This window comes from Athene noctua, chromosome 2 (genome assembly GCF_965140245.1).
Source record: "Athene noctua chromosome 2, bAthNoc1.hap1.1, whole genome shotgun sequence".
NCBI lineage: Eukaryota > Metazoa > Chordata > Aves > Strigiformes > Strigidae > Athene > Athene noctua.
The window spans coordinates 157,274,198-157,298,624 of NC_134038.1; the positions used below are offsets into that span (position 1 = coordinate 157,274,198).

The following is a 24,427-nucleotide window of genomic DNA, read 5'->3' on the forward strand; positions in this document are numbered from 1 at the left end:
GCAAGCAGTTTCTATATACTAAATTCTCTTCATCTAGCAAAACACCTGTGTTTAGTTAATTAATCATCCTTTGTTAAAACTGTCTCTATATGATTAGCTTGACTGGGTTTTAAACCAGCCTTTGGTTGGGACTATACAAGAAGCAGGCTAAGAACACTTTTCAGGCCTGTTGAGCAGCATTCTGGTTGTTTTGGTAATATTACAAGATAGCTAAATCCTGAACACATTTTACTAGGCCTTAAAATCCATTTCAAATATACCAGAGGTTATATTTAAAATTTATCTACAAGTTAGTGTGCTAAAGAGTATTATACAAATGCCCTGATCTGCTCAGAATTTAGGGCCTGGATGTACAAGCCACCAGGATGCAAAGAACGCAGGCAAGCTCTTACTGACTTAACAGTAAGAAGAGGAAAATATCATATACCATAGTCTGTCCGTCTGCTTCCACTTGCAACCCCACACTTCTGTTGAGACTACACGCTCAGTTCCTGAATTTGTGTCAATAATTCTGCCAAGGCTGAAGTCACTGAATCTGAGGTCATCTAAGCTAGGCCCTTACCTGCTCCAAACTGGCAGAACTCTTACTTCAGCCAAGCTAGGACAGTCAAGGGTGTACAAAAGCAAGACCGATGGGGTTTCTGGAGAACTCCTGTCTCTTCTGCTATTGCAGACATTCCCCCCATAGAATACCATTCATAAACTGGAAACTCTCCATCTTAGAATTATTTAGGTTTTCTGTCACTGTCCTAACATGCTGGAAAGCTGTTCCAGAGTCTGACAACGCTGTTGGTTTGAAAATGTGAAGTTAAAAGACACTTGAAAATAGCAAGATAACTCTGAAATGAAAGAAGGGCCAAAAAACTCCATTATATCACTTGAATTTGCTTCCAAAATAAAGTCTCCATTTAGTAGGCATCAGCCCAGCTGGTACTTTTAGTAACTGTTGTAATTTCTCTAAATAGAGTGAAAAATTGATACTGTGTCTCATCTAAGTTGTTTCAGACATTTTAAATGTAATTGCAACACCTAAAAATATTTCTCCTGCCTCACTGGTTGCTTGAAGATACATGACCATGTAAGGGACTGATTGCGATTTGACGTGCCAGCACACGCTAGCAGTGTCTCAGCAGCAAATCTCTTAGCCTCCAGCAAACATCAGGTCATCTGCTTAACCTGCTGCATAATGGATTCCCTTAAATCACATCACCTTGCATTTGCCCTATACTACGCGTTAGACACACAGATATTTAACTCAGATTAGCAGATAAACTGATTTTGCCTCGAAGCCTTTAGACCAGAGGTCTTCACTGAGTTTTGCACGTTTGCACGTCAGGTCAGCTGTTGTGATCTGCCATTTCAAGGGATGGCAGCAACTCTGTCTCTTCTTCTCAGATGAGGCCTGAAAAAAGGCTACTAATAAAACTCCCAAAAGGCCCGCTGCTAACCAAAACACACAGGCTAACTACAGACCCATGGGATGAGTGAAAAAGGTTTTCTCACAACTTACGCGCCATCTCATGACATATCAGCTGAATGGGTATGTTAGTTCATGAAGAGCAGAAGCTGGTTTTTTTTGAGAAGTTTATCTGCAAGATTATGTCGCTTTGCTGCTGAGTGTTGTTTTGTAGTAGAATGGCAGCTGCATTCTTTCCAGTGCCAGTAAGCCTACAAAATTTGGTGCATGAAATAAAAATCTTCATCAATATTATATATTAGTGGCATGACATACAAAAGCTAGATTATTTTGTTTAAACCTTAAAATAAGCACCAAATCCTTGCAAAAGACTGTGACAATTAACAGGACAAAGCCAGTTTCCTGAGATCTGAAGTTACAATGGCAGCCACTTAGCTGAATGCAAGTGGGAAGCAAGACGTGATCTTTTGTCCTGAATAAATGAGGATTTACTAAGTAGAAGCTAAAATAATATTAAAGTAGTGCTTGTTTAATAATACTATATTGTTAAATAAACTGCAAGATTGCTATTTCCCTTGTAAAACGTAGGCATTCTCATGACTGCTTTTGTCTTACTGTACTTCAGAGTCACAGGGCGCTGTAAAAGCATTTGCCAGGTAAGAGCAGCCTTTGCCTTTGATGTGCATTTTTGAAGCACCAAGATGATCACAGTTACAATCACCTTCAATTCCTGGACTTCTAAGATACATTTTTTGCATTTCACCCAGCTCTGAAGCAATCCTCAGAACCTCATGTGCCCTTGAATTTCAGCAGGAGGCTAAAGCATCAATTTAAACTTTGCCTTTCCAACACCGACCTGCCTCCCTTCCTCATTGTGCAACAGAAAGATTACGGGCTGGGGCAGGAAACTGCAAAACCTGGGGGCAAGTTGGGCTCTCCGGGGGTCGCTCGTACAGTGAGGAGGAGGAGGGAGTTGCCCTTTGCTGCTCAGGCCGCAGCCATGGCCCTCACCAGACTTCGCTGGGCCTGTGGCTAGACCCTGCCCCATAACCAACACGTACCTCTTGTGGCACCAACCCACCCATTGAAAATGAAAAGGAAGAAAAACCAAACCCTACTCCATGCGTTCTGGATACTGCAAGAGATGGCCCTGACCTTCTCCTCTCTCCATCTGCACGCATTTTGGCCTCTGGCGAGCGTGGCCTTGCCCACCGTGATGGGGGCCCTCCTTGCCCACCGGGCCGCGCTCCCCACCCCACGACGCCCCTCAGCTGCATCCCCAACTGTCCCCAAGGCCTCGGCAGGGGAGGCGAACCCCTCAGCCTGCCTCCGCGCCCCAACTCCTCTTGGCCGGCCCGCCGCCATACCTCCCCTCAGTGCCCGTGTGTAAATGATTGTGGCACTGAGGTGGTTTTTGCGTGTTTTGTTTTGGTGGGGAGGTTTGGGTTTTTTTTTTTTAATATCGGTGTTTTGAAGGCTCCAACACTCCCCACGTTATCTTCAGTCCCCGGGAAGGGCGCCGGGGGTGAGCGGCAGGCAGCCTGGCGGAGCGCCCTGCTGCTGCCTCACGGCCTGCGGCGGCAGCGGCGGCGGCGGCGGCGGGGCTGCTCCTCCCGCCCGCCCGGGGCCGCGGAAGCGGCGCTACGGGGAGGGGGCGGCGGGGCCGGCCGTGGCGGCGGGCGGAGGGGGCGCTGCCCGGCCGGGCCGCACGGCTGTCGCCGGGGGAAGCCCGCCCTCGGCCCGGCGCGCCCCGCCCGGGAGGGGAAGTGAAACCGAAATGCGCAGCGTGGAGGGCGGGGAGGGGAGGGGGCGTCGCCGCGGCCTCGCCGTCCGCCGCGGCTCTGCCCGCCGCGCCGATGTCCCACAGGGCGCGAAGGGGGCAGGAGGAGCAGGAGGAGGAGGAGGAGGGGGCGGAGGAGGAGGAAGCGGCGGCGAGGGGCAGCCAGGCGCGGGCCAAAAGCCACCCGGAGTCCGCGGCGAGCGGCGGCAGGACCCAGGACCGGCATGAGAGGAAACGGAAGAGGCAGGAGGCGCAGCAGCTCCAGAAGCTCCAGCACCTGGAGTCCTTGTAAGGGGCGGAGGAGGGGGGGTTACCCGGCGGGCGCTTCGGCCCCGGGCCCTGCCTCGCCGCCCCCCCTGCTCTGCTCCGAGCCCGCCCCGCCGGCATGTGGGGCTCGTTTCCAGTGCGGGCTTGGGGGGTTTGAGGGGGGTATGTGTGTAATTTTTTCCCTGGACCGTTCTCTTCCGGCAGCGGCAGCTCCGGCCCCGTCCCGTTTTAAAGCCGCGCCCAGTTTTTATGCAGAAGCGGGTCCGTGTTTCGGTCGCGTACGGGCGGGGCAGCCCGGGCCGCGCTACGGCCGCGCTCTGCGCTCCGCGGGGCTTCGGGGCCGCCGGCAGAGCTGCGCGGTCACTTTTAGAACGACTTGTTGGGGGGAAAACGGGTCTTTTCCACGTTTCTAGAGCTCTGGGAGTTGCAGCATAGAAGCGGGGGTTATTCAGCCAGCTTCTACTAGAGTGGATTTTGAAAAAACCCAAAAGACAAAAAGGTTTGAGATGTGCCTAGTGACTCCGTCAGTAGCCCGCGGTGCTGTAGAAAGCTTATGCTATTTCACTGAAGGGGGTTCAATGGAATAAAAAGATCAGGTTCACAAAAAACATGATTTTTTCCTTTACCGGTGGAAGTAGAAATCTATTTGGTATGAAACCCACTAAACAGCACTTAAAAAGTTACTGTTCTAAAGGCCATTTCCCTGTGTCTTGGCATTTGGCTCCTAAGCACATCCACTTTCTCAAGTCGCTGTGCTCTGTGTAGCACCTGCTTGCTGTTTGGATTTTAATACATTTTATATCAACTATTAACTTCAGAGGAATGCTGCGGGAAAGGTGGTTATTTTGGTTTGTAGGGTTCTGTCTAGGTTTAATACATAGAAGATGGAATTATTACAGACTATGTTTGTCTTGACAAAGCTGTGATCCACCAGTGTTTTAGTAAAGAAGTTTAGATCAGTGAGATCTTGGGGAGGGGTGCTACAGAAAAAGAGGACAGAGTTGTGCGGTTGTGGTAACTGAAGCTGAATTGGATGTACCACACGTTACTGTGAAGCGGTGCAATGAAAGTAATTGTTCTCCCACGAGAATATGAATCTGAAGGACCTTTGCGAGAGAAGTGTGTAGTGATATGACAAGCACTGTGTCTCAGCTTGCACACAGGTATCTGTGCTAGAGTTCTGGGTGATTACTGACAGAGTAAAATTTCAGGGAATATCTGAGGTGAAGGTTTTAACTCTATACCATCGAAATACTGTATTTTCTCTATTTGTCTGTGCTAAGCTGCAGAGTAACAATATTTCTGTTGCTTTTCAGTTATGAGAAACCTCCCCCAGGGCTAATTAAGGTTGGTAAATATACTGCAGTAAATTTTTAGCATTTTCACACAACCTGTGTTTTAGCTGCTTAAGTGTCTGTGTTACCTGTGTAAATTACAGAGAGAAGTAGGTGATTCCAGGGAAAAACTCAGGATTCTTCTCCATTTCTTATGCTCAGATATTTGTGTAAAAATACTTTTCTCTCATAATGATAATTACTTTTGCCAAATTTATTTACCTAAGCCATAATCTAGCGCTTTTAACCTAAAAACCACTGCTGTGTTGGAAAGGCTGTTTTTAATTGTTATGTCTTATTAGCAGGAAGAGGAAAAAGAAGTCCCTGCTTGTCTGTTAAGTTTTCATTTATATTATTTATCTAAATAAATTACTAAAATAAATGGGAAGGAATGGAATTAATATGGCAATGAAGTTCAAACTGGAAAATTCAAGGGTGAGGGGAAAAAGAAAATTAATGCTGTTAAAAGGGTCAGGTATTTAGATCCTTCATGTGTTATGAGAAAAAGAAATGTTACAGGGGAAATAGGTTCCATATCAAGCGAAGGCGTGCACACTTGGAGTATTAATTTTTACAAAGTTAAGAAAAAAGAAGTGATTTTATTGTCCTTATTTTTTTCATAGGAGAATGAAGCAAAACCAGAAGACTGCATACCTGATGTACCAGGCAATGAAAGTGCACGGGAATTCCTGGCACATGCCCCGACAAAAGGGCTTTGGATGCCTTTGGGAAAAGAAGTCAAAGTCATGCAGTGTAAGTTTGAAAATATTCCAGATGTCATTGGACCTTCATATAGCCATCCGTTTACTCTGGGGGAGGGCAGGATGTCTGGTGGACAGATGACAAGGTTCAGGTAGATTGACATCATTGATACAAAAGCAACCAGTATTTTGAAGGCTGTAATAGCCTTGCATTTAGTAGATGCTACATTTATCAACATAATACTTGTATCTTTCCATTTGTTCCAACAAATTGAAAATATTTTGCGTTAACATGTGGCTGCTTTTTTTCTTTTACTTTTCTTCTGGTCTGACTCAGAGGTACAATTCACTGCTGCTTTTTTTTTTTAAAGGTTGGAGGTGTAAACGTTATGGACACAGAACAGGAGATAAAGAATGCCCATTCTTTATTAAAGGCAATCAGAAATTGGAACAATTTAGAGTAGTGAGTACAAATACTGTAGTATTATTGCTTGTATTTTTTAATACTTATGCATAATCTTGCAAGTGAAGAGAAGCCTGTTAGATGATGCTTTATTAAGGATTTTTCCTCTGTCTCTAGTATAATATAGATGCCGAAAATCTCCTAATAAAGAAAAAGCTACAGATGTGGTTGGATGTTTGACTACTTTGCAGAAAATCTACTCTTCAAGAGGAAAATTAGTAATTTTTACATTTAAATTGGAAATCTTCAAGAACCCATTTCTACCATTATATTCATTTTTTGTGATTAAAATGTCAACGTAACAAAAAACGTTTAGTCAAGCTTGAGCTGCTTCAAACCTTTCGCTCTCACTGTGAACAACCACATCATGAAGCCTGTTGTCTAGGTCTGTAATCCAGTCATTGTCTACAAGTCTGATCTCTTGCTACATGAGGCTGCATCTCAGTTCTGCAGATTCTTTCTGCATGATCTCTTTAACTATCCCTGTTGCTCTGCATTGTTAACCTGTATTTCAAGTTCTCATCACTTTGTGTCTTATGTCCTCATTTCTGTCCTTGAAGAATGTAATCTGGACTCATTCTGTCCAGATTCTGAACTCATACTGATTGTATGCTACTGCAAAGAGTATTTTTAGCCCTCTCCCATGACAAGATTGTCTCTATTCTTTTTTATTTGAGCTTCTTTTCTGCTGCATCAGGCTCTTGCTGCATGTCCAAGGCCCTTCATGCTGCATTCCCAACATCCTTCATTTGCCACTAACATTTTAATTCCCACCTCTGGTCAGCATCTGATATCTCCTCTCTGTTGAACTTATTTGCTTGATCTTCCAACAGAAGTGATCACCCCATCTTTTTTCTTCATTCTTGCGTGGCATGCACTCACCTTAAATGTCTGCAAAGTTTATTTGCTATCTGCCTTCACAACTGTCTTTTGCTACAATGCCTATTTAATTTAAAAATAATGGATTTAAGAATGAATAATGGTAGTGCATAGCATGCTAAGACAACTCCAGCTTCATTATCCATTTGTCTTCTGTTCCTTGCTCCTGTATTCCTGTATGTTTGTGTCCAAGTTTTTAAAATATGCTGAAGGGCACAGCTCATTAGTTTGAACTTCAGTATTCCATCTATGTGTAGCTATTCCTATAGTATATGTATGGGGGTTTAATGGTTAACTGTGATTGGAGAGGGAGAGAGGTATTATACCTAAGGAGAGTCCCTTCATCCCCTTAGTGTCGTAACTAAATAAGCTTTTCCTAAAGTAAAAAAACCCAGATTAACGATGTTAAGTCTGAGACTATACTTGTGAATTAAGAGCTTGCTGAATGTATTTCATCTTGTGATAAAAGCCTCTTGTATTGGGTTGCTTTGGTTTATTTTTTTAGGAAATACAACAGTCGGTGATACTTTTATTTACCAACATTGGATTTTCTGTTTTCCACTTTAAAGGCACATGAAGATCCAATGTATGATTTAATAAGGGAAAATAAACGTCATGAAAAAGAAATGAGGTACGTGTATCTGTGTAGTAAACTGCATTTTCAATGTGGTTTTCATTTTGATAACATGATAGTAATAGGTGAAATTTTGATAGAAGCTTACTCTTACCTCAGAACATTTTTTTAATGGCAGTTCCGTTATGTTGGCAGAGACTAATACATTTCTACTTTCTCAATAATCACTCAGTAGTACTTCCTAACTCTTTAATTATATCAGCTTCTATGTTTTTTCCCCAAACAAAGTTTAAAGAGGAGTCATACTCATTTATGTCATAATATTCAGGTACTTGGGTTTAGTTTTGGTTTAGGCCTAAAAAAAAAAAAAATTTTTTTTCTTCTTTCACTGACATGTTTTCTAAAATTTGGTACATAAAATTGCCTTCAGTAGACACGAAGGGGTGGATTTAGAAAGCTAGCTCTAAGCACCTGATGTTGTTCCTCATGTGAGATTGTTATTCAGTATATAAAACAGCAGAGTTTTTAGTGCTTTCTTGCTTGAACTGCATCAGTGAGATAACTGAACAAACTCTAAGTAGCCCGTAGAGTAGTACTGCTGCTGCAGGTGTGTTGCTTTTTTTTTTTTTAAAAAAAAAAAGCAAGACCTTGGAGAGGATACTGAAGACGACAATAAAGTAAGCAAATAGTTTGTCCCCATTTGCCAGTAAATGATGAAAGTTCAAAGGAAGAGTGCCTGTCAGAAATACCTCTGCATCTCGTGTAGAGTTTACTGTCACCTTCACTGACATCATCTCTGTATCAGCAGGGCAATGAATGTCATGATATCATAATCCCAGTATGCATCTGTGTTTGGATAAACATAGAACTTATAGTGGTCTGATAGCTGTTGCCTTATTATTTTGCACACGTAAATATTGGCCAGTAAGCTAGTCTTCCTTGGATACCTGGGGGATGGAAAGGCCCTGAGAACAGAACATCTGCTTGCTTCCAGAGAGGTTGCTTTTATCAGTCTGTGAAAACTGTAACAGGAGCGTAATTCAGCAAAAGAGGAAGTGTTCTCTTGCCCCTTGTATGCAGCTTTCATTTCTTAAGCTATGAAGGCAATAGGTGAAACCTAGAGAAAATTGTTACAAGTAGAGGATAGCTAGAAAGGATTCTCATTCACATTTTTTAAACTCAGGATACAGCAACTGAAGCAGCTCCTGGAGGACTCTACCTCAGAAGATGATGACGATAACAGTGATGACAGTGATGAGGATGATGAAGATGGCAGCAGCTCCACTTCTTCAGAATGTCGAGATAAACACAAGAAGAAAAAGAGAAAGAAGGAAAAGAAAAAAAAAGAAAAGAAGAAGAAGAAGAAGAGAAAGCGTAAATCATCTAAATCTAACGAGAAGTCGGAATCTGACTGACAGGAGTCACCTGCTGCATGCTCATTGATCCCTACTTGTGAACTGCAAGGAAAGATCCAAAGAATGAGGAAGAAACCACCGGAAAGGGCTTCATTCAACTTAGATGTATACATACAGCATCCTACAGTGGCTGTCCTCTTTTGCCCCTCTGCAGTGCTGCAGCGAGAAGGAAGAGTGCTGCATTAAACAATACTCAATCAACCATATCTTTATACTGTAAAAATCTTACTAAGGCTCATCAGTCTTAGTCAGACTGGGCCTCGGCATTGCTGCATGTGACTGTCAGCAGAAAGCAATGACTACCAAGGTATTGCCAACAAATCTGCAGAATTTGCAGACTGTCTACTGAAGTGTCTTTTCTCCGTGAAGTTATTTTATTATATACAAAGCCTCATTGTAATGGGACTGCAGTTTGCACCACGCAGAGCACTGAGAGTTCACTTACAGTGCTTATACTAAGCAGGTTGTACTGTATTTTCTTTCTCTGCATACTGCCTGTGTGCTGAAGTTCAGTGTACTTATCCTGGTACTGGCAGCTAGGGAAATAAAGAGCCTTGCTGAAGGGGGAAAAAGTTAATCAAGGGGATTTACTTTAAGACAAAATTGCAGCGTCAGCAAGACTTGATTTTTTTTTTTGTGTAGCAAAATGTCAACATCACCATTAATACGCACAGTTCTGCAACACCTAAAGCATTCTCCAAACCACAGGAGTGGGAGCCAAGTGTAATGATGTTAGATGTTCAACTTTACTGTAAAGATGTAGTGGGTTTAGTTATTTAAAAAGGGGGGGTATCTTAGAAATGAAAAAGATTAATTTCTACATACACTTCAGTATCAGTTGTTTTGATACATTTGAGGGGTTTTTTTCCTTTTAAAAAGGGTTGGGGAAATAAATTCCAACTTATTTCTTATGTTTACTAGAATTATTTTCTGTAGTATTATGAGTATAAAAGGATACAAATGTGTAAAGCTTTCAAAATGGTTTTCAACTATATGCATGTAAGCCACAGAATAGTAGTAAAGAACGTGTAAGCAGGAGGAAGGTGAAGTTTTGTGTAGTTAATTGACTTTGTGGACTGACTCCACTTTTCTATCTTACAGACTCGACTAGAAAGATTGAGATAGCTAAAACGCTTTTTGAAACCTCAAGGTACAGTGGTACAAAGCTGTGATTTGAGGACCTAGATGATATGTATTGGTACTCTGCAAAAGGTTAAAGAAAAATAGATTTCCTTTGAAAGGACTAGGAAGGACTTATATAGAACTTGGTATCTGTGCTAATGCTTATATTGAAAAAAAAGCATGATAAAGCTATAACATTATTGGAGTGAACACTAAATCAAGGAACCATAGACTAAAAATGCATTTAAGATACTTTTTTTTTCTCCTCCTGAGAGCTTTGGAAAAGAGGGCAGGGGAAAGTATACATTAAAATGTGTTTTCTCCCTCCTACGTGTCTAAGAGTCACTTAGTAAAAATAAACCCCCATTCCTTGCCAGTCATTCACAATATGTTCTGGGGGGAAAAAAAGGTAGTCAAGACCTAATTACAAGGAGATCCTTTATCTTATTCCCAGAGCTTGAATGTGGAGTTGTTTTATCCTCCAGTATTTAGCAAATTTCCCTGTGATAGGATTTACTGGCAACTCTTTGATAGTTCCCTGAATCAGCAGCAGCATCAAATTCAAAGCTTCTGGCTCTTTCACCAGAAAGATTTAACACCTGAAATGGCATGAGGAGATTTCTAATGGACTGGTTCTCTGCATTGCCACAGTTGATGCTGGGCAGATCTGTGCATTTATAGCATTGGTGATTGTTGGACAGATGCTGGAAGCCGCAGCTAGTATTCACCTGATGCATTCCAAGAGAATTCTTACTTCAGTTTATCTAGAGCAGAGCTAACCTAAAGATCTTTCAGTTACTTCACCTCTTGTCACTTAAGATTCTACTGAAGCTTTGTTTAATAAAAAGAAATTTAGTTTTTCCTTAGTCTGTCATCCCATTCCTTGTTAGTAGATCCTTCCCATTTTACCTGTCGAGGTTTGCTTTTTTGCTCAATTGTTCAAAACACTATGTTAGACAATTTCTAACTTACATCAAATGCAATTTAAAAGTTTTGAGATACCAAATCACTGTAGTGTTTCAGACTAAAGGTCTGTTTACACCAGTGTCATCTTCCACTCATGGTCAGTAGCAGATCCCTGTGCAGCAGAGCAGTGCAAACTCTAGGGGCATTATTTCTGTTATTTCACTGAAATGCTGTCTCAGCTTCTACTGCTTGTAGTGAAAGTACTTTGAATCATAGGTTATATTTTAGTATTTAGTAGCCTTGCATATATTTTTTTCCTTTTATATCCCGTCACATCTTGTAAACTTCATAGTTTTCTTCAGCAAGGAACTCTACAGATTAATGAATGAAGAAACCTGATTGCTTTCACACTGCTCCCTACTGGCTTCATTTCATAGACCCAAGTCCTTGTACTGGAAGGCATGTGAACAACTGATTCCTATTTGGTTTTCCCATGTCATTCCCAGTTTTAAAAATCTCTATCATATCCATACAAAACAGTTTTAGATGGTCTTATAAAGTTTCAAAAATGAAGGTAACAGTTATCAGTAGAATAAGATTTCAGGTAGTGCTGACTGGCAGCCAGTGCTAGAGTGCTGAGAAGCATGATTTCATTTCATCATTTAGCATTTTAATCAGTGCCAAAGCTGGATATTAAGAGACTAGGTTTTTAGGAGTACATGGATTAGAGATAAATACCAACATCCATTTATATTAATGGGAAATGATCCTGTGTAGAAGTAAATCCAGAAAGCAGAACAGAAAGCTATAGTCTTAAAAGACTGATTAGCCTTATTTTTTAAAGCTTAACCATTGGAGTACTTTTTATTCAAACCACCAGATCTTTTTTCTAGTGATCCTTGCCTTCTTTGTAGATGTGTATATTTCCATTTGAAAGTCCTGTTGAAGCCTGAGTGGTAGTTAGTAATAGCATAATTATGTAGTCCCATGGATCTAAATGTGTGAAATGCAGCTACAGCATAGTTCATACACAAGAGAGCTTCACAGGTCTTCAGCTCAGATCTGATAATACTCTGAACCATTCTTGTCAGAAAGATTATTTCAGAAAAAATACTGACATCTGTCTTATTTCTTTGGCCATGAAATTACCAGACTTTTATAGTCTTGTTGACCAATATGGCCAGTGGCAGTGAGTCAGTCAGGGGAATCTGAGGACTCTTTTTAAACAGTGCATTTGTTTTTCCTTGGTATGCCTGCAGTTAGCATGCAATGAGTGGGTGGTGTTTTGTTTTGCCATTGGCTCCTGTCTTCCATTATTTGATTTTAATAGAAAAACCTGTAATTAAAATTTTTCCAACATAAGGGCAGAAAACAGGACACTGGAAAAGAGCTTTATGCCATCCAGGTGCTACCAAATTGAAAATTAAAATATGGAATTAAAATCTGGCAAGCCAGCCTAACACACTGGCTCCACTTCAGTGATTACACCACACCCACTTTGCAACAGAGGTTTTAGTTAGCTACAAATAACAATTTAGAAATTCTGAGTCACAGACAGTAAGTCTGTCCAAACAAAGCTCCCAGTATGGCAGTTTCAGAGGCCTCTAAAGTTTGGTGTGCCAAGCAGCAAATAGATTCTTCATCTGCCCTTCCTTAGATGCTGCAGAAACCATGTGAAAATTCCAAAGGCAATGGAGAACCTGCTACAGTTACAACACTGCCAGCAGTGCTGTTAATCACCTGAGCAATCTAGCTTCACTAATAACAAAAGCTGACACATATGGGCATCTGTAAAATTTAATCTCAAATATCACTGTGCCTAGTTACCTAGCTGAATAAGAGCCTGGACTTTAATTCACAGCCTTTTAAAATGCAGTTTGTACTTCACAGCCTTTCTGAAGCATGGCCATTTTACTCACCAGAACATTAAGTGTGGCTGTAAGCCAGTTGACTTAAATCTGAAGTCCACAAGTTATCCATGATGCTGAGTGAAGCAGCATCCGAGTAGAAAATTTAGTTCTAAGGCCACAGGACTAGTTCTGTCAGAGTAGAGTACACCACATATACCATTATCCTAGAAGCATCTCTGGAGCACTAGAACATTCATGCATACTACTTGAAGCATTGGTGTGGACGTACAGCATAGGTACACTACAAGGTTTTAAGCAATTCGTTTTAAAATAGCATTTGTTTTCAGAAAGAGAACTGTCTAAACACTCCAACTGCTACTCCCTCACATCTTCTTGGGAGCTAGCATCACCAAGCCCTAAATTGCTTCTTACATTGGAGTAGAAAGCGCACTGACTAGTGCAAGGTCAGTGAAAGGATGACTAGCATGATCTTAGGAGTACCTGTGAAGTGTTGGCCATTCCCAAAAATAAGAGTGCCATGTACCTGTGAGGTCATGAATATTCCTTTATCAGACAAGCAGCCAAAGGTGAACAGTTCACTGTCAGCAGAATTTGCTTAGTATTCAATCCCAAAGCTATACTCAAATCCTTACTTAAGAGGTCTCAGTTGTAGATAAGGGTTTCTCTTAGGTCATCACTCAGTCTTCAAGTTGGAGAGATTCTACCACTCATTCTCCCAATCAGAATAAAGTCTATCCCAGAGCAGCAGTCTTACATTTTCCAGAATATTAAAAAGCTCCATGCCTGAAGTAATTCCCCCCATGCAATTTCCTCCCTGATTTTATTCTTTGAGGTGCTGATGCAATAGAGGTTTTGTGCAGCACAAAAGCCAACTAAGAATTTGTATTCCTTATTTTGTTGCAGTGCTTAGAGAGGAAATAAAAACTTGGTGTCACAGTGTTGAGGTGGATCCTTTCCCCTTATAGCGGAGGGTAAAGCTATAGTTACAATGGCTCTAGAAAGCAAACAAGTGCTATTAAAAATAACAGACCGAGGATCAGTTGGGTGGGGAAACCTCAATACTCCTCACTGAAGGAAAACAGCATAGCTTCAGTTACAGGTTAAACTAGTAATAGATAGACACAAAACTTGAAGGCAGTCACAGGAAATCACAGAATCATTCAGGTTGGAAAAGACCCTTGGGATCATCAAGTCCACCCATCAGTTCTCCCCTGCACCATAGCCCCCAAGGTCTCATCCAAACGACCCTTCAACACCTCCAGGGATGGTGACTCCAGCCCCTCCCTGGGCTTCCCCTGTCTGAGCACTCTTTCTGGGAAACATTTTTTCCTAATGTCCAGTCTGAACCTCCCCTGTTAATGCTACTTTTATCCATGTAGGTTACTCTGGGACACAGACAGAATAAGAAGATGGGAGAGGAGGCAGAAGACAAGTCCTTCTTGTCCTTTCCCTTTAATAAAGGGCAGGGGGAAAACTGTTGTGGGTTGGGTTTTGGTTTGTTGGTTTTTTGGGGGGTTTTGGTTTTTTTACAGCTTCCTTACCTTTTTCACTCACACTATCACATCCAAGAATGGCAGTATCATATTTACTCTTCTTGCATGGTGATAATTAGCTTTCATATAAATGAAAACGATTATACATTTGAGCTATTCACCTCCTCTAGATCAGTCTATTTCCATTATTCATAAGATAGCTCATCAGAGACCTAGTTTTATCATCTTAGTTCTATAAAGAGACTTTTCCTGTAGCAAGTTGCCAAGGACTGTATCAACTGTAATAGAAGTCATCGGTAAGAATTCAGGGAATAGGGCACACCACTGTTGTAAAAACTTCTGGTTCACCTTCAAAATCCATCTCTCCAGCTCAGGGTCTCCACAAGAAGAGGGGAGGAGGGAGAAGCATCGCATTAAGTCAGTGCTTTACTTTTAGTCCTCAATCATGCATTTCAGAAGAATAAGGTCTGAGGAGCTGCCTTGAAATTTCAAGTCAGCACTTGACTTGATAAAGCTTTTACTATATTACTTTACACTTTGACAAAAACAAATCCAGCCAAAAATCCAGCTAATGGAACAGAATCTGTCCACATCATATAGACAAACTGACTATAAGATGAGATGACATTAACAGGCTTCACAATGCTGCAGAGCTTAAGAACAGGGCAGGAGTAAATAGTATTGATACACATACATCACTATCAAACTTTTTTGCTCCTATGTATAGATGGAATACAAGAAGCCTTAAAGTGCAGTTCTATTAAATTTATTATTTAAATAGTGGATGTGCTACTTATAAAAAGGTGACTTTAGTGTTAAATACTTAATTCCATTTTAATAATGGCCTCAGTCTTTACAGTGCCACTTGTTACACATTAAGAGTGCACAGCAACTTACAAAATACACAAGAGAATAGTAACTGAGTTTTGATTTATGCAAAACTCATACATTGTTTTTCTCTCCTGCCTCACTATTTGCAGTTATCTTCTCTTATGGAGGCACTTTCTTGTTCCATGCCCTAAAAAAAAAAAAGAGATTAAAGTAGGCATTCTCCCTCCAAATAATGTATGTCAATTCACTTCTAAAGAAAGATTAGTTATCAGTGATTGCCTTTTCCCATTGCAGGAGATGATGCTGATGGTTGATATTAGAACTGTGTACTCAACTTCCCAGCAAGTATAAATTCTGCATAATTGGTGTTGGACTGCAGAATATCCTAGTATAACAGGTAGATAAGAGTTCAATATCAAAGTCATAGCATATTTTCAGTGTGCTCTTGTAACTACATTACTGAATGCATTCAAGAAACACCAACTATTTTTGGAGGGGAGTTATAGATAGTATTTTGGAATTCCGCAAATTTCCCGAATGCTTTTAATAAAACCAAGTCAGCAATTAAAGATTTAACACCGATGCTTAAGTAATCTGACTTCAGGACTGATGCAACTTTTGACTAATTGGCTACTTCAGTCTAAGTTTCTGTTTCTGACCTTGCAAATACATGGAATTGTAATCCTCTGTTTAATACATGAGAAATAGAGCATTTTTTGACTGAATAATCAAATAAGCTTTACTATGCCAGATTGTTCTTTTCTAGAAGGAACTCTGATCTTTCAGGTAGCTTCTTGTCTTGTACTGACCCTTTTCAATTTATAACCTTTTCAGACTCTCCCACAAATGCGCAAGAGCATATTTGTTATTGAACCTGCTTAATGTGTTTTTTCCCTCCATTGTTTTCCATCTTCCTGCAAAGTAATAAGAAGTTCCTACTCCATAAAAGTTCTGAAGAACTATCTATATGCATTTGTGTTGTAGCAAATGACAGTATTTTGACCAAGACAGACCCGTAGCTTAAAGAAAAGGATATACTGCAAAGTGACACAGGACAACATTGTAAAAAGTTAGTAGAACAGTTTGAAGAGCAACTAGAGTAAAATAGTGGGCTTCGGGGGTTTGTTTTGCTTTGTTTTCCCTTCTGTTTCTCCCCTCCCCATAAAGAGAAGAAACCTAACCTGGTCAAAGCTACAACAGTATTCCTAGCAAGGTAAGCATTCAAAGTTTAGTTTGCTTTTTACCCTCGCTTGTCTGCATACATAGCATTTACTATTATTTCACAAGCTATCCAATATGTTTGCAGTTCAAACCAACTTAGTTATTAATTCATTAGTTATTATTTCATTACTGGCTTAGTCCCTGAGCCAGTAATGAAAAAATACTTGTAACAGTAATTTTTGTAGCTTGTCACTGTATACCAACCTTTGCATATGCTGCTTTTGGGCATCTCCCACACTTCTTCCATCTCACATCTTGTGTCTCTGCGCTTCGAAGGTGGCTTGCCTATTCTTTTCTTCTTTGGTTTAACCAAAGGTGGACACCCTAAATAACAAGATACAACTGGTGGTTTTTCCCCAAAGCATAGTCTTAAAGCAAATTTAAGCTTGATTTTCTTCAACTGGTCTGCAATGTTCCTTTCTCCCTTCCCTCTATGTGTCCATTTCAGTGGCAGATAAAACTGATAGTACATATGTCAAGCAACAGTCCCATACATCTACAATATTTAATCACTGTCTAACCATAAGTCTGCATGGTTTGTATTTTGGGTCATAACTTGGATAGGTGTTAATGTGGCAAAAAAGAACCCTGTGAGAGTTGGATAATTCTGCTCTAGTTCACTTCAAGCATTCAAGACTAGTTAATGTCTGTCCTAGTGACCCACCTCACCCACCATCTTTAAGAAAACTCAGTTCCTCAGACCCGTTAAGTTATGCACCACAGGTACACAGTACAAGAAACAAAAATTTAGTATATGATATTACTGCTAAAGCAACATATCTTGTTTAGCCAAGCCCCCTTACTCGTAGGGCACTCAAATTTAATATTCATTTGAAGAAACCAGTCCTAAGATAAGCAACATTTTTAAAAGGATGTAATTTTACTAGCACTTCTGAAGCACCCATTGGCATGAACAGCATTCAAAAGAAACTGAGTCCTGCTTCCTAATAGTGCGAGAGCTTCTTCAAGATACATAGGCTGGAAAAGGAGAAAGAGAAAGCTGGAAAGGAGAAACACATAGGCCAAACATCCTCAGTATGCTGCACCATCTATGGCTTAGAAGAGATAGAAGGGACATGCTGAAAGTTACAGGTAACAAAATTTTAGGGGTTTTTTATTGTTGTAAGGAGCTAAGAACAGTGCTGCTAAAGTAAAATGTTTTCAACTTTTATAGAGCAGACTAACATAAGAAAGCCCACAACTTTTTGAAGTCTGTGGATAGAAAGGATAGAAACCCTCCAATACAGGAAGCAAATCCCAACCCAACAATGCTCAAGCAGGAAAGAAATGCAGAGAGAGAACTCAAAGGAATACTCTCTAAAGAATAGTCTACTGAGCTGTTGATACAGGAAACGTGGTGTATATTATCCCTGAACTGAAGAGAAGCACACTGAGGAAATAAGTTGTACCTTGTTCTTTGCTCTTGGCTGGGGGTGAGAGACTGCCACGTGTTTGGCTGGTAAATTTGGGTTTAGCACCACTTCTAATCCAATACTCTTCAAGTGACATCCCCACATTCTCCCTTAACAACCTTCCTAATAAAAGATTTAAAGTCAATATTTAGTTTTGTTAATATACTGTTTGATCCACAGGTCAGAACACAAAGCTAGCTACTGAATCTAATTGTAGGAGTCTTAAAATAAAAACATAGTTTTCCAGGGACCACGGTTGACAAATTACAAGCTACTTTAAATCTACAGATTTTGTACAAAGAAAATAAAGTTTAAGAACACTAAGTCTGTTGTTAGAAGTAGATTGCCCTGTTTTAGATGTCTTTCATAAGACTGTACTAAACAGTAGCCACTTACTGAAATACCCACATAATCAGTTAGGAACCCTGACTGATAACTCTGCTTATTCTCAGTTCAGATTAATCCAAATTCTACTAATATCTACCTTTAAGCAAGTAATTTTATCTTGAAAAGAACATTTTAACACATTTCCACACTGATTTTACAAAAATGCAGCAAAACTTTTGTTGCTAACAGTAAGAGAACAGCAGCTACAATAAAAAAAATAATGGCTTGACTCTTCTGCTGCAGAGAGATTACACAGGGTGCAGCCAACAGATTATAATGAATTTAATCCTGTTTAATCCATCTAACATGGGTCTGTGATGAAAGAATCAGAATGTTGTAAAAATTTAAATGCTGTTTCCAGGATACTATTAAACAATGGCAAACACATAGTTCAAATTACCTTAAGCTTTTCAAATTAATTACTTGCCACTATTGTCAAAAAGGTAAGTATATCAGATCTAGCTCAAAGGAGATTTCTGCACAATTCTCTGCTGTTTCTGAAGATGCAGAACCCTCATGCAATAGGTAGAAGATTGCAGCAAACCTCTGCTTCAAAAAATGTCATGCACTACTTCTGGTTTTAAGTCAAACCTGAAGGTACAACATCCTACAGTGTTCTTGCTGGTTCAGACTACAATTTATAACTGCAATTAGGTGTTCATTGTGTGTTCTGTTAAGCAGCACTTTTTCCTCAGCAATTAGCTTACCTTCCAAGAATTTTTGCAGTGTTTGCTGGTGTTCAAGTCCTTCTCTTCTTACTGTAGGCCTCTTTCTTCCATAATACCCATAGTCACTGTATGCAACTTCATCTTGTTCCTTCTCCTTTGGCTTGTAAACTACACCGATGTTTTCACCAAGCCCACTCCTAGTTTTTATTTTCTCTTGAGCAGGCCAGCTAATTAATTGAGCTGGTACAGCGTTTTTAGGTGGTTTCCAAAGCACCCTCTGGCCAATTTGGTAGAAACTTCCTTTACTAGGCATCAGGATTCCATATGGAGTGGCTTCTTGAAAGAAATACTCAATTTCATTTATGTCATCATCATCCTCTTCATCCTCCTCTTCTCCCCTCACAGAGTATTCTTCAGAGTCCTCAACTTCTGACAAACTCTTAGCTGTTTTTTTCTTGAGAATATTGATTTTTTTCTGACTAGAAGTTCTAGGAAGGGCCCCCAGCTTTCTACCTTTACTGGAAGCCTCTTTAATCTTCATGGTTGAAGAGTTTTTGACATCTTGATCACTCAAGCTGTTCATCTGCTCCCTTCCTACCACTTCATCTTCATTAAGGGCCCCACCACTTTCTATTTTCTCTTTCTCTAAGCCCTCCATACTTTTTTGGAAATTATACGTGCTTTTCTGAAGCACATAGTCAGGGACAATATAAGACACTGCAACATTATCAGTTGATGAGCATTCTTCTCCAGAGGACATGTCATCAGAAGAAAGACTGAGTACACTTTGACGTTTCCCTTGTGGCAAACAAAGGTCATAGTTGTAGTTTGTGTCCATACTGTCCAAATGAGCCAGCCAACTGTTAGAGGGAACATACTTCTCCATTGATTCGTCACACCAAATACTTTTATCTGTTTGGCTTCCATGGGTTGCACTGTGGCTTAGATTCATCTTTTTCTGCTGAAAACTCAAGTCGTTCATTACCTCCGTACTAGATGGAAGTAGTCCTGCTTGCTGAATAAAGCTGGGCTCGTCTTGAGAAGTTTTTGAGCCTGTAGATTTTTTAGAGCTAGATTGCTTAGCTACTCCCCCATCCTGTCGCACCACTGGTTGATCTACACTCACAGATCTTGCCAGCTCCGTGATCTGCATTGCCATGGTTTCACCTGGGTGGGATTTTGCCCATTGACTTGTATTTGCCTGCTTTTCTGCATCCAGCTTCACTTCATTATTTTGGACCTCTTTTTCTTGAACAGTTTCAACACCCTGCTTTGAGGCAAGAAGAGCTTTTCTCTCATCTAAGGAAGCTCCCGGCACCATTTTCTCCCCTTCATGAGGGCCATATATCATTCCTTCACATGAACTAACAGAAAATAAGTCATGCTGCACTATATTCTCTGGGACTGGTTTCCCACTTGCCACATCATACAAAGGGATAGTTTCTTTAAAGGACTTCCACAACTGAATAGCTGGAGAGCCATTTCCGTATTCTATCCTCACTTCTTCCTTCTCAAAGGCATAGCTTCTAGTAGGAAGATTTCTATACTGTGTAGAGCTGGAAGGGCTCTTGTTACAAAACTCTCTATCTACCACAATGGAAGATCCAGATAAATCTTGTTTCTCTGAAGTATTTTCAGTTTCTGTACCTATACCAGAAGAAACACAGGCCATACCTCCTGCATCACAACCTTTCGTTTCTGTATGAATATCCTGATGCTTTTTTTGCTTGTTTTCAGGCTGTCTAGGATCAGTCTGTGTTTCTTTTGTCTCCGTTTTTTTCCCAGAGGGACTATAGTGTCTAAATCTTGTTGCATAATAAAACACAGGGGAAGGTGAGGGAGCATTAAAATAAGGCCTTCTGTTAATTCTTGCATGCATTGGATGCTGTGGAACAAAATATCCAGGGTACTCATGGAGCGCAACAGAGTAAAATGGAAAATATGGATTTCCACTTCGGAAGCCTAGACATTGGGGATTAAAAAAAAGACAAATATATCTTCTTTCTGAAATAAGTAATTCTGATTAGTATTTAATTGCATCAGGGACAGCTACAAGATCAGACACATAGGTAAGTAAAACACTCCACCTGTCAACACTTAGAAGCAAATCTGGTTCAGAAACCCAGAGTCTGTTCCTTGATATAGAACAGCTTATCTGGACAGCTACACCACAACCAGAACTTAATTTCATTCCTTGGAACATGTACCAATGAGCTTTCTGTCCTTTTTTGCTATTTTGTAGACTATGCTATAGCATTGTCTTTGAAAGAGACAGCTCCAGATAGAAATTAACATAGGTATACCATTTAAAAGATGCATTTACCAACATTGTTTCTGTGTGTTTTTTTTATACTTATCCCTACCATGCATGCATATATGGAACTCCTATATACACACATATTGATTGTTAGGTGTATTGTAGAGCTCTGTATTTGCAGGATAACCATTACTTAGTATTTTGCTTACTTCCCATTTTCCAGAAATGGATGCTTTCCAGCACACAAGCTACACATCGAACTACACTTCATAAATCAGATCTTTAACAACTAAAACATTAACTCTACCTTAAACTCTCAAGAAGCTTGTTAACACAGGTACGCATTTGTTTCCTCCACTCTAGCAGTAGGTTACTAAGCAAAACTACCACAGACAGCTCTCATTTACCTTACCTGGCGCAGGTACACAGTACGGACTGTATGCATGGCTGAGGTACCATGGATTTGGAAAAGGCTGCTGTGCTGTTGGCTGTGCATAAAAAAAGGGTCTTGTGTGGTTTGTGGAATATGATCCACTTTCTGAAGCTGAAGCAGTATTCATTTTTTTTTTTTTAAACACTGAAAGAGAGAAATAATCAGGATTAATCACTTCAAAACCTGTGTGACCTAATGGTTTTTATGCTCTGTCAATTCAGGAAACATTCCTCTCCCAGCCCAATGAAACCAAGATCTTTCTGGAAGAAAACCATTATCTTCTAAACAGAAAGTAGAAAACTGACATTACTATCAAGGTCAAATATTTTAGTTCTCCTTTACTAAGCAAGCTTTTAGATGCAGCTCTCAATAGTATTACTTCAATCTTATAACACATTTTAAAGCCACAGGACTATTAACTTCAACAAAGTCTTATACACACACATCCATATAAGTAATATTCCAGCCAATTGAAAACCAGCCTTCAGTCAATTAGCCTTGAGCAAGAGAACTCAAAAAAAAAAAGCATAAAAGGCTTTACACAATCAGAAGTTTGGTGCTTCATGAAGAAAATACTTCTTAATGCCAGCACATATCTGAGATCACAATAACAGCTCTATTAATTCAGGATTTGTACTCAATACTATACTTACAAACAATAACGGCTAACATAATAAACCAAATATTTCAATGACACCATGCTTTGTATGCTTAAACTGAATGATAGGTAACAAAAAAGCAAAATCCTTATGCATAAGTTCACATTCAAAGCCATACAAATTTCATGAGACAGAAATTCCTCCCACACTTAATATATTTCCTCAGTTAACTAATAGACTAAGTTCAGTCTATTCCAATCAATGGAAGTGATACAACCCTGTCACACATAGCTTATAAACAAGAATAAAAGAAATCAGAGAACAGAAAAGATCTAGTGACTACACAGGAAGGGGGGGAAAGCAGCTCAACTCTTTGGAGAACTTAAGCACCAAAAAGTTACAGGGGAAAAAAAAATAAGTTAGTTCAAGACCTGTTACAAACTAGCACACAGTCCAGCCTAAAGTTTCAGAAAGCTTTCAGGAACACTGGAGCCCTCTTCAGCTTCCATCTAGAACGGTCTCTCCAACCACTGTAAGCATCAAAAAGCCTACAGATTCCCCTCACTCTCCTAGGCCAAAGCTCCCTGAATTACTTTGACCTTCGAGAAAGAATGATATAGGGAAGGAAAAAGGAAAGAAAGAAAAAAAAAGCCCTACAAAAACTAAGCTATTCCCATCCCATTAGAGCCCCTCAAAACTAAGATCTATGCTACTACTGCTGTTTACAGCCCAGCAAGAAAGTAACCAAGCCCTCAGCTCACCCTCTTTATGGCAGGCAGCTGCTACTTGTCCACTCCCCCTTCCACCTGACACGCATTTAACAGTGACTCAGGAGCCTTTTTCCATCAATGCGTGGGAGGAGGAATTAAAACACGAGGACAGGAATAGTGGCAAAAGCCTTCAGCTAGTATACACAAAGCTTATCTTGCAGACATTTAAGTTGCATCCCTTAGCAAATCCAATATTTCCCTTTTGTAATGTTGGAACTTATGTTAAAAAAAACCCAAACAAACAGGGAAATGTTACTGACTTTCTGCTTAAAGCTAGTGTTAAAGACATTTTTTGTAGGAAAAAAAATAATTGGGTAACACAAGGTGAAGTTTACATTTGTTTCCGAATTTTACCAGTTGTTCAGTATTGAGTAAAGGGAGCAACGCTCTTCTATCCTAACACAGCCAAGTGGGCTGACAAACATAATGTTCTTTCCATATGACTAAGGAAAGCGCTTACTCCAGTACACTGTACTCTACCATGTATAGCAGAAATGTATGAAAAGTGAGGTTGTAATTTGACTCTGCCCTGAGTCTTTACAGGAGATAAGAATCTGAGGGGTCACTTTGCAACTTGACATCCCTGGATGACAAGAGCCCTGGTTTTGGGAGAGAAGCTGAGAGAAGGGAGCACAATGAATGCACTGTGAAAGTAGGTGAGTGTCTAGAGAAAAACAGAGAGGTGTGGGTGCTTAGAGACTGTTTCCATTTCTAGGTTGGGAAGTTTCTGTAATTTGGTTTTTGCTTGGGGTTTTTTTTGTTTGTTTTTCTTCTATAACGTTCAGATTAAAGTTGTCCTTTGCGCTAAGACACAAATTATCAAAAGCCTGGGAAAGATTACTGATCTTGTTCCTCACAAACCTCCCCGCACAAAGCCCGCCTTTTCCACTGACAGCAGCTCTCGTGCTTTGTGGGCAAATCACATGTGAGTATGACTTGTCTGGGATGCTTTAAATCCCCAACCCCTGCATTCGCCAGATTACACTTTTACCCTTCTAAAGTTGAGTTCCTAGCCTTTCTCTTGGTGGATGGGCCCAAAGAGAAATGCATAAATAAAAAAGCACTCCCTAGCGTTTAAAAAGTTGCCCGTCCTCGGGATTTTCTTTTCCCTTGGACCCGACATCAGTCCTCAAGCTCCTCCCGCCTCTCTTGTCCTTGTTGCTTCCCTCCCGCGGCAGGCTCAGGGCCCCGCAAGCCTCAGGCGGCGTTTGCCCGAAGGGCAGGCGAGCCTCGCCTCTGAGGCTCCCGCACTCGGCCAAAGGACATTTGGAGCAGACGGTGCCCGAGGGGAGCGGCGAGGCGGCGGAGGAAGCGCGGGCCGAGGCCGGGCGGCGCCGGGCCGCCCGCAGAGGCCCCCGGGCCGCAGTCGCCCGCCCCCCCCCCGGCCCAGCAGGGGGCGCTGCGCCCGCCGGGCGCCGCCGGAAGCGCGGGCGCGGCCGCCGCCCCCCGCTCCCGCCTTGGCGCGCGGGCGGTGGCGTGGGCAGGGCGGGCTCGGGGGAGAGGAGCCGGAAGTGGGGGCGGGCCGAGGCGGCGGCCGCTGGCGCTGGGCATGCGCGGGCGGCGGCGCGTCGTAACGGCCGCCGAGCGGCGGGGCTGCTGCGGCTGCGGCGGCGGGGGGAGCAGCGCG

The 24,427-nt window shown here is 41.2% G+C and overlaps 2 protein-coding genes across 3 annotated transcripts; one reads left to right on the top strand and one right to left on the bottom strand.

Annotated features, from left to right (window-relative positions):
- Nucleotides 1–3,273: 3,273 nt before the first annotated feature.
- RP9 (RP9 pre-mRNA splicing factor) lies at nt 3,274–10,818 on the top strand. Its single transcript, XM_074898160.1, has 6 exons — nt 3,274–3,485; nt 4,781–4,811; nt 5,422–5,551; nt 5,871–5,962; nt 7,411–7,472; nt 8,599–10,818. Exons 1-6 carry the CDS (start codon nt 3,274–3,276, stop codon nt 8,828–8,830), a joined length of 759 nt encoding a protein of 252 aa, XP_074754261.1. The 3' UTR covers nt 8,831–10,818.
- Nucleotides 10,819–15,042: 4,224 nt separating this feature from the next.
- Nucleotides 15,043–22,824, bottom strand: LOC141957159 (uncharacterized). 2 transcript variants are annotated; one of them, XM_074898161.1, is made up of 6 exons: nt 22,792–22,824; nt 21,411–21,575; nt 18,781–20,703; nt 17,684–17,809; nt 16,479–16,598; nt 15,043–15,240 (listed from the first exon to the last, which is right to left on the bottom strand). In XM_074898161.1, exons 2-6 carry the CDS (start codon nt 21,556–21,558, stop codon nt 15,203–15,205), a joined length of 2,355 nt encoding a protein of 784 aa, XP_074754262.1. In that variant the 5' UTR covers nt 21,559–21,575; nt 22,792–22,824; the 3' UTR covers nt 15,043–15,202. The 2 variants fall into 2 exon arrangements, with proteins under 2 accessions (XP_074754262.1, XP_074754263.1); XM_074898162.1 differs by lacking the exon at nt 17,684–17,809.
- Between the last annotated feature and the right edge of the window lie 1,603 nt (nt 22,825–24,427).

What these genes read in the sequence shown, in the direction of transcription:
- LOC141957159 (XM_074898161.1), bottom strand. Translation starts at nt 21,558, where the DNA reads ATGAATACTGCTTCAGCTTCAGAAAGTGGATCATATTCCACAAACCAC. An exon ending in GTACTGTGTACCTGCGCCAG is followed by an intron (nt 20,704 to 21,410) that starts GTAAGGTAAATG and finishes CCCAATGTCTAG; the next exon opens with GCTTCCGAAGTGGAAATCCA. An exon ending in AGCCAAGAGCAAAGAACAAG is followed by an intron (nt 16,599 to 17,683) that starts GTACAACTTATT and finishes CTTGTTATTTAG; the next exon opens with GGTGTCCACCTTTGGTTAAA.
- RP9 (XM_074898160.1), top strand. Translation starts at nt 3,274, where the DNA reads ATGTCCCACAGGGCGCGAAGGGGGCAGGAGGAGCAGGAGGAGGAGGAG. An exon ending in AATTGGAACAATTTAGAGTA is followed by an intron (nt 5,963 to 7,410) that starts GTGAGTACAAAT and finishes TCCACTTTAAAG; the next exon opens with GCACATGAAGATCCAATGTA. An exon ending in CGTCATGAAAAAGAAATGAG is followed by an intron (nt 7,473 to 8,598) that starts GTACGTGTATCT and finishes TTTTAAACTCAG; the next exon opens with GATACAGCAACTGAAGCAGC.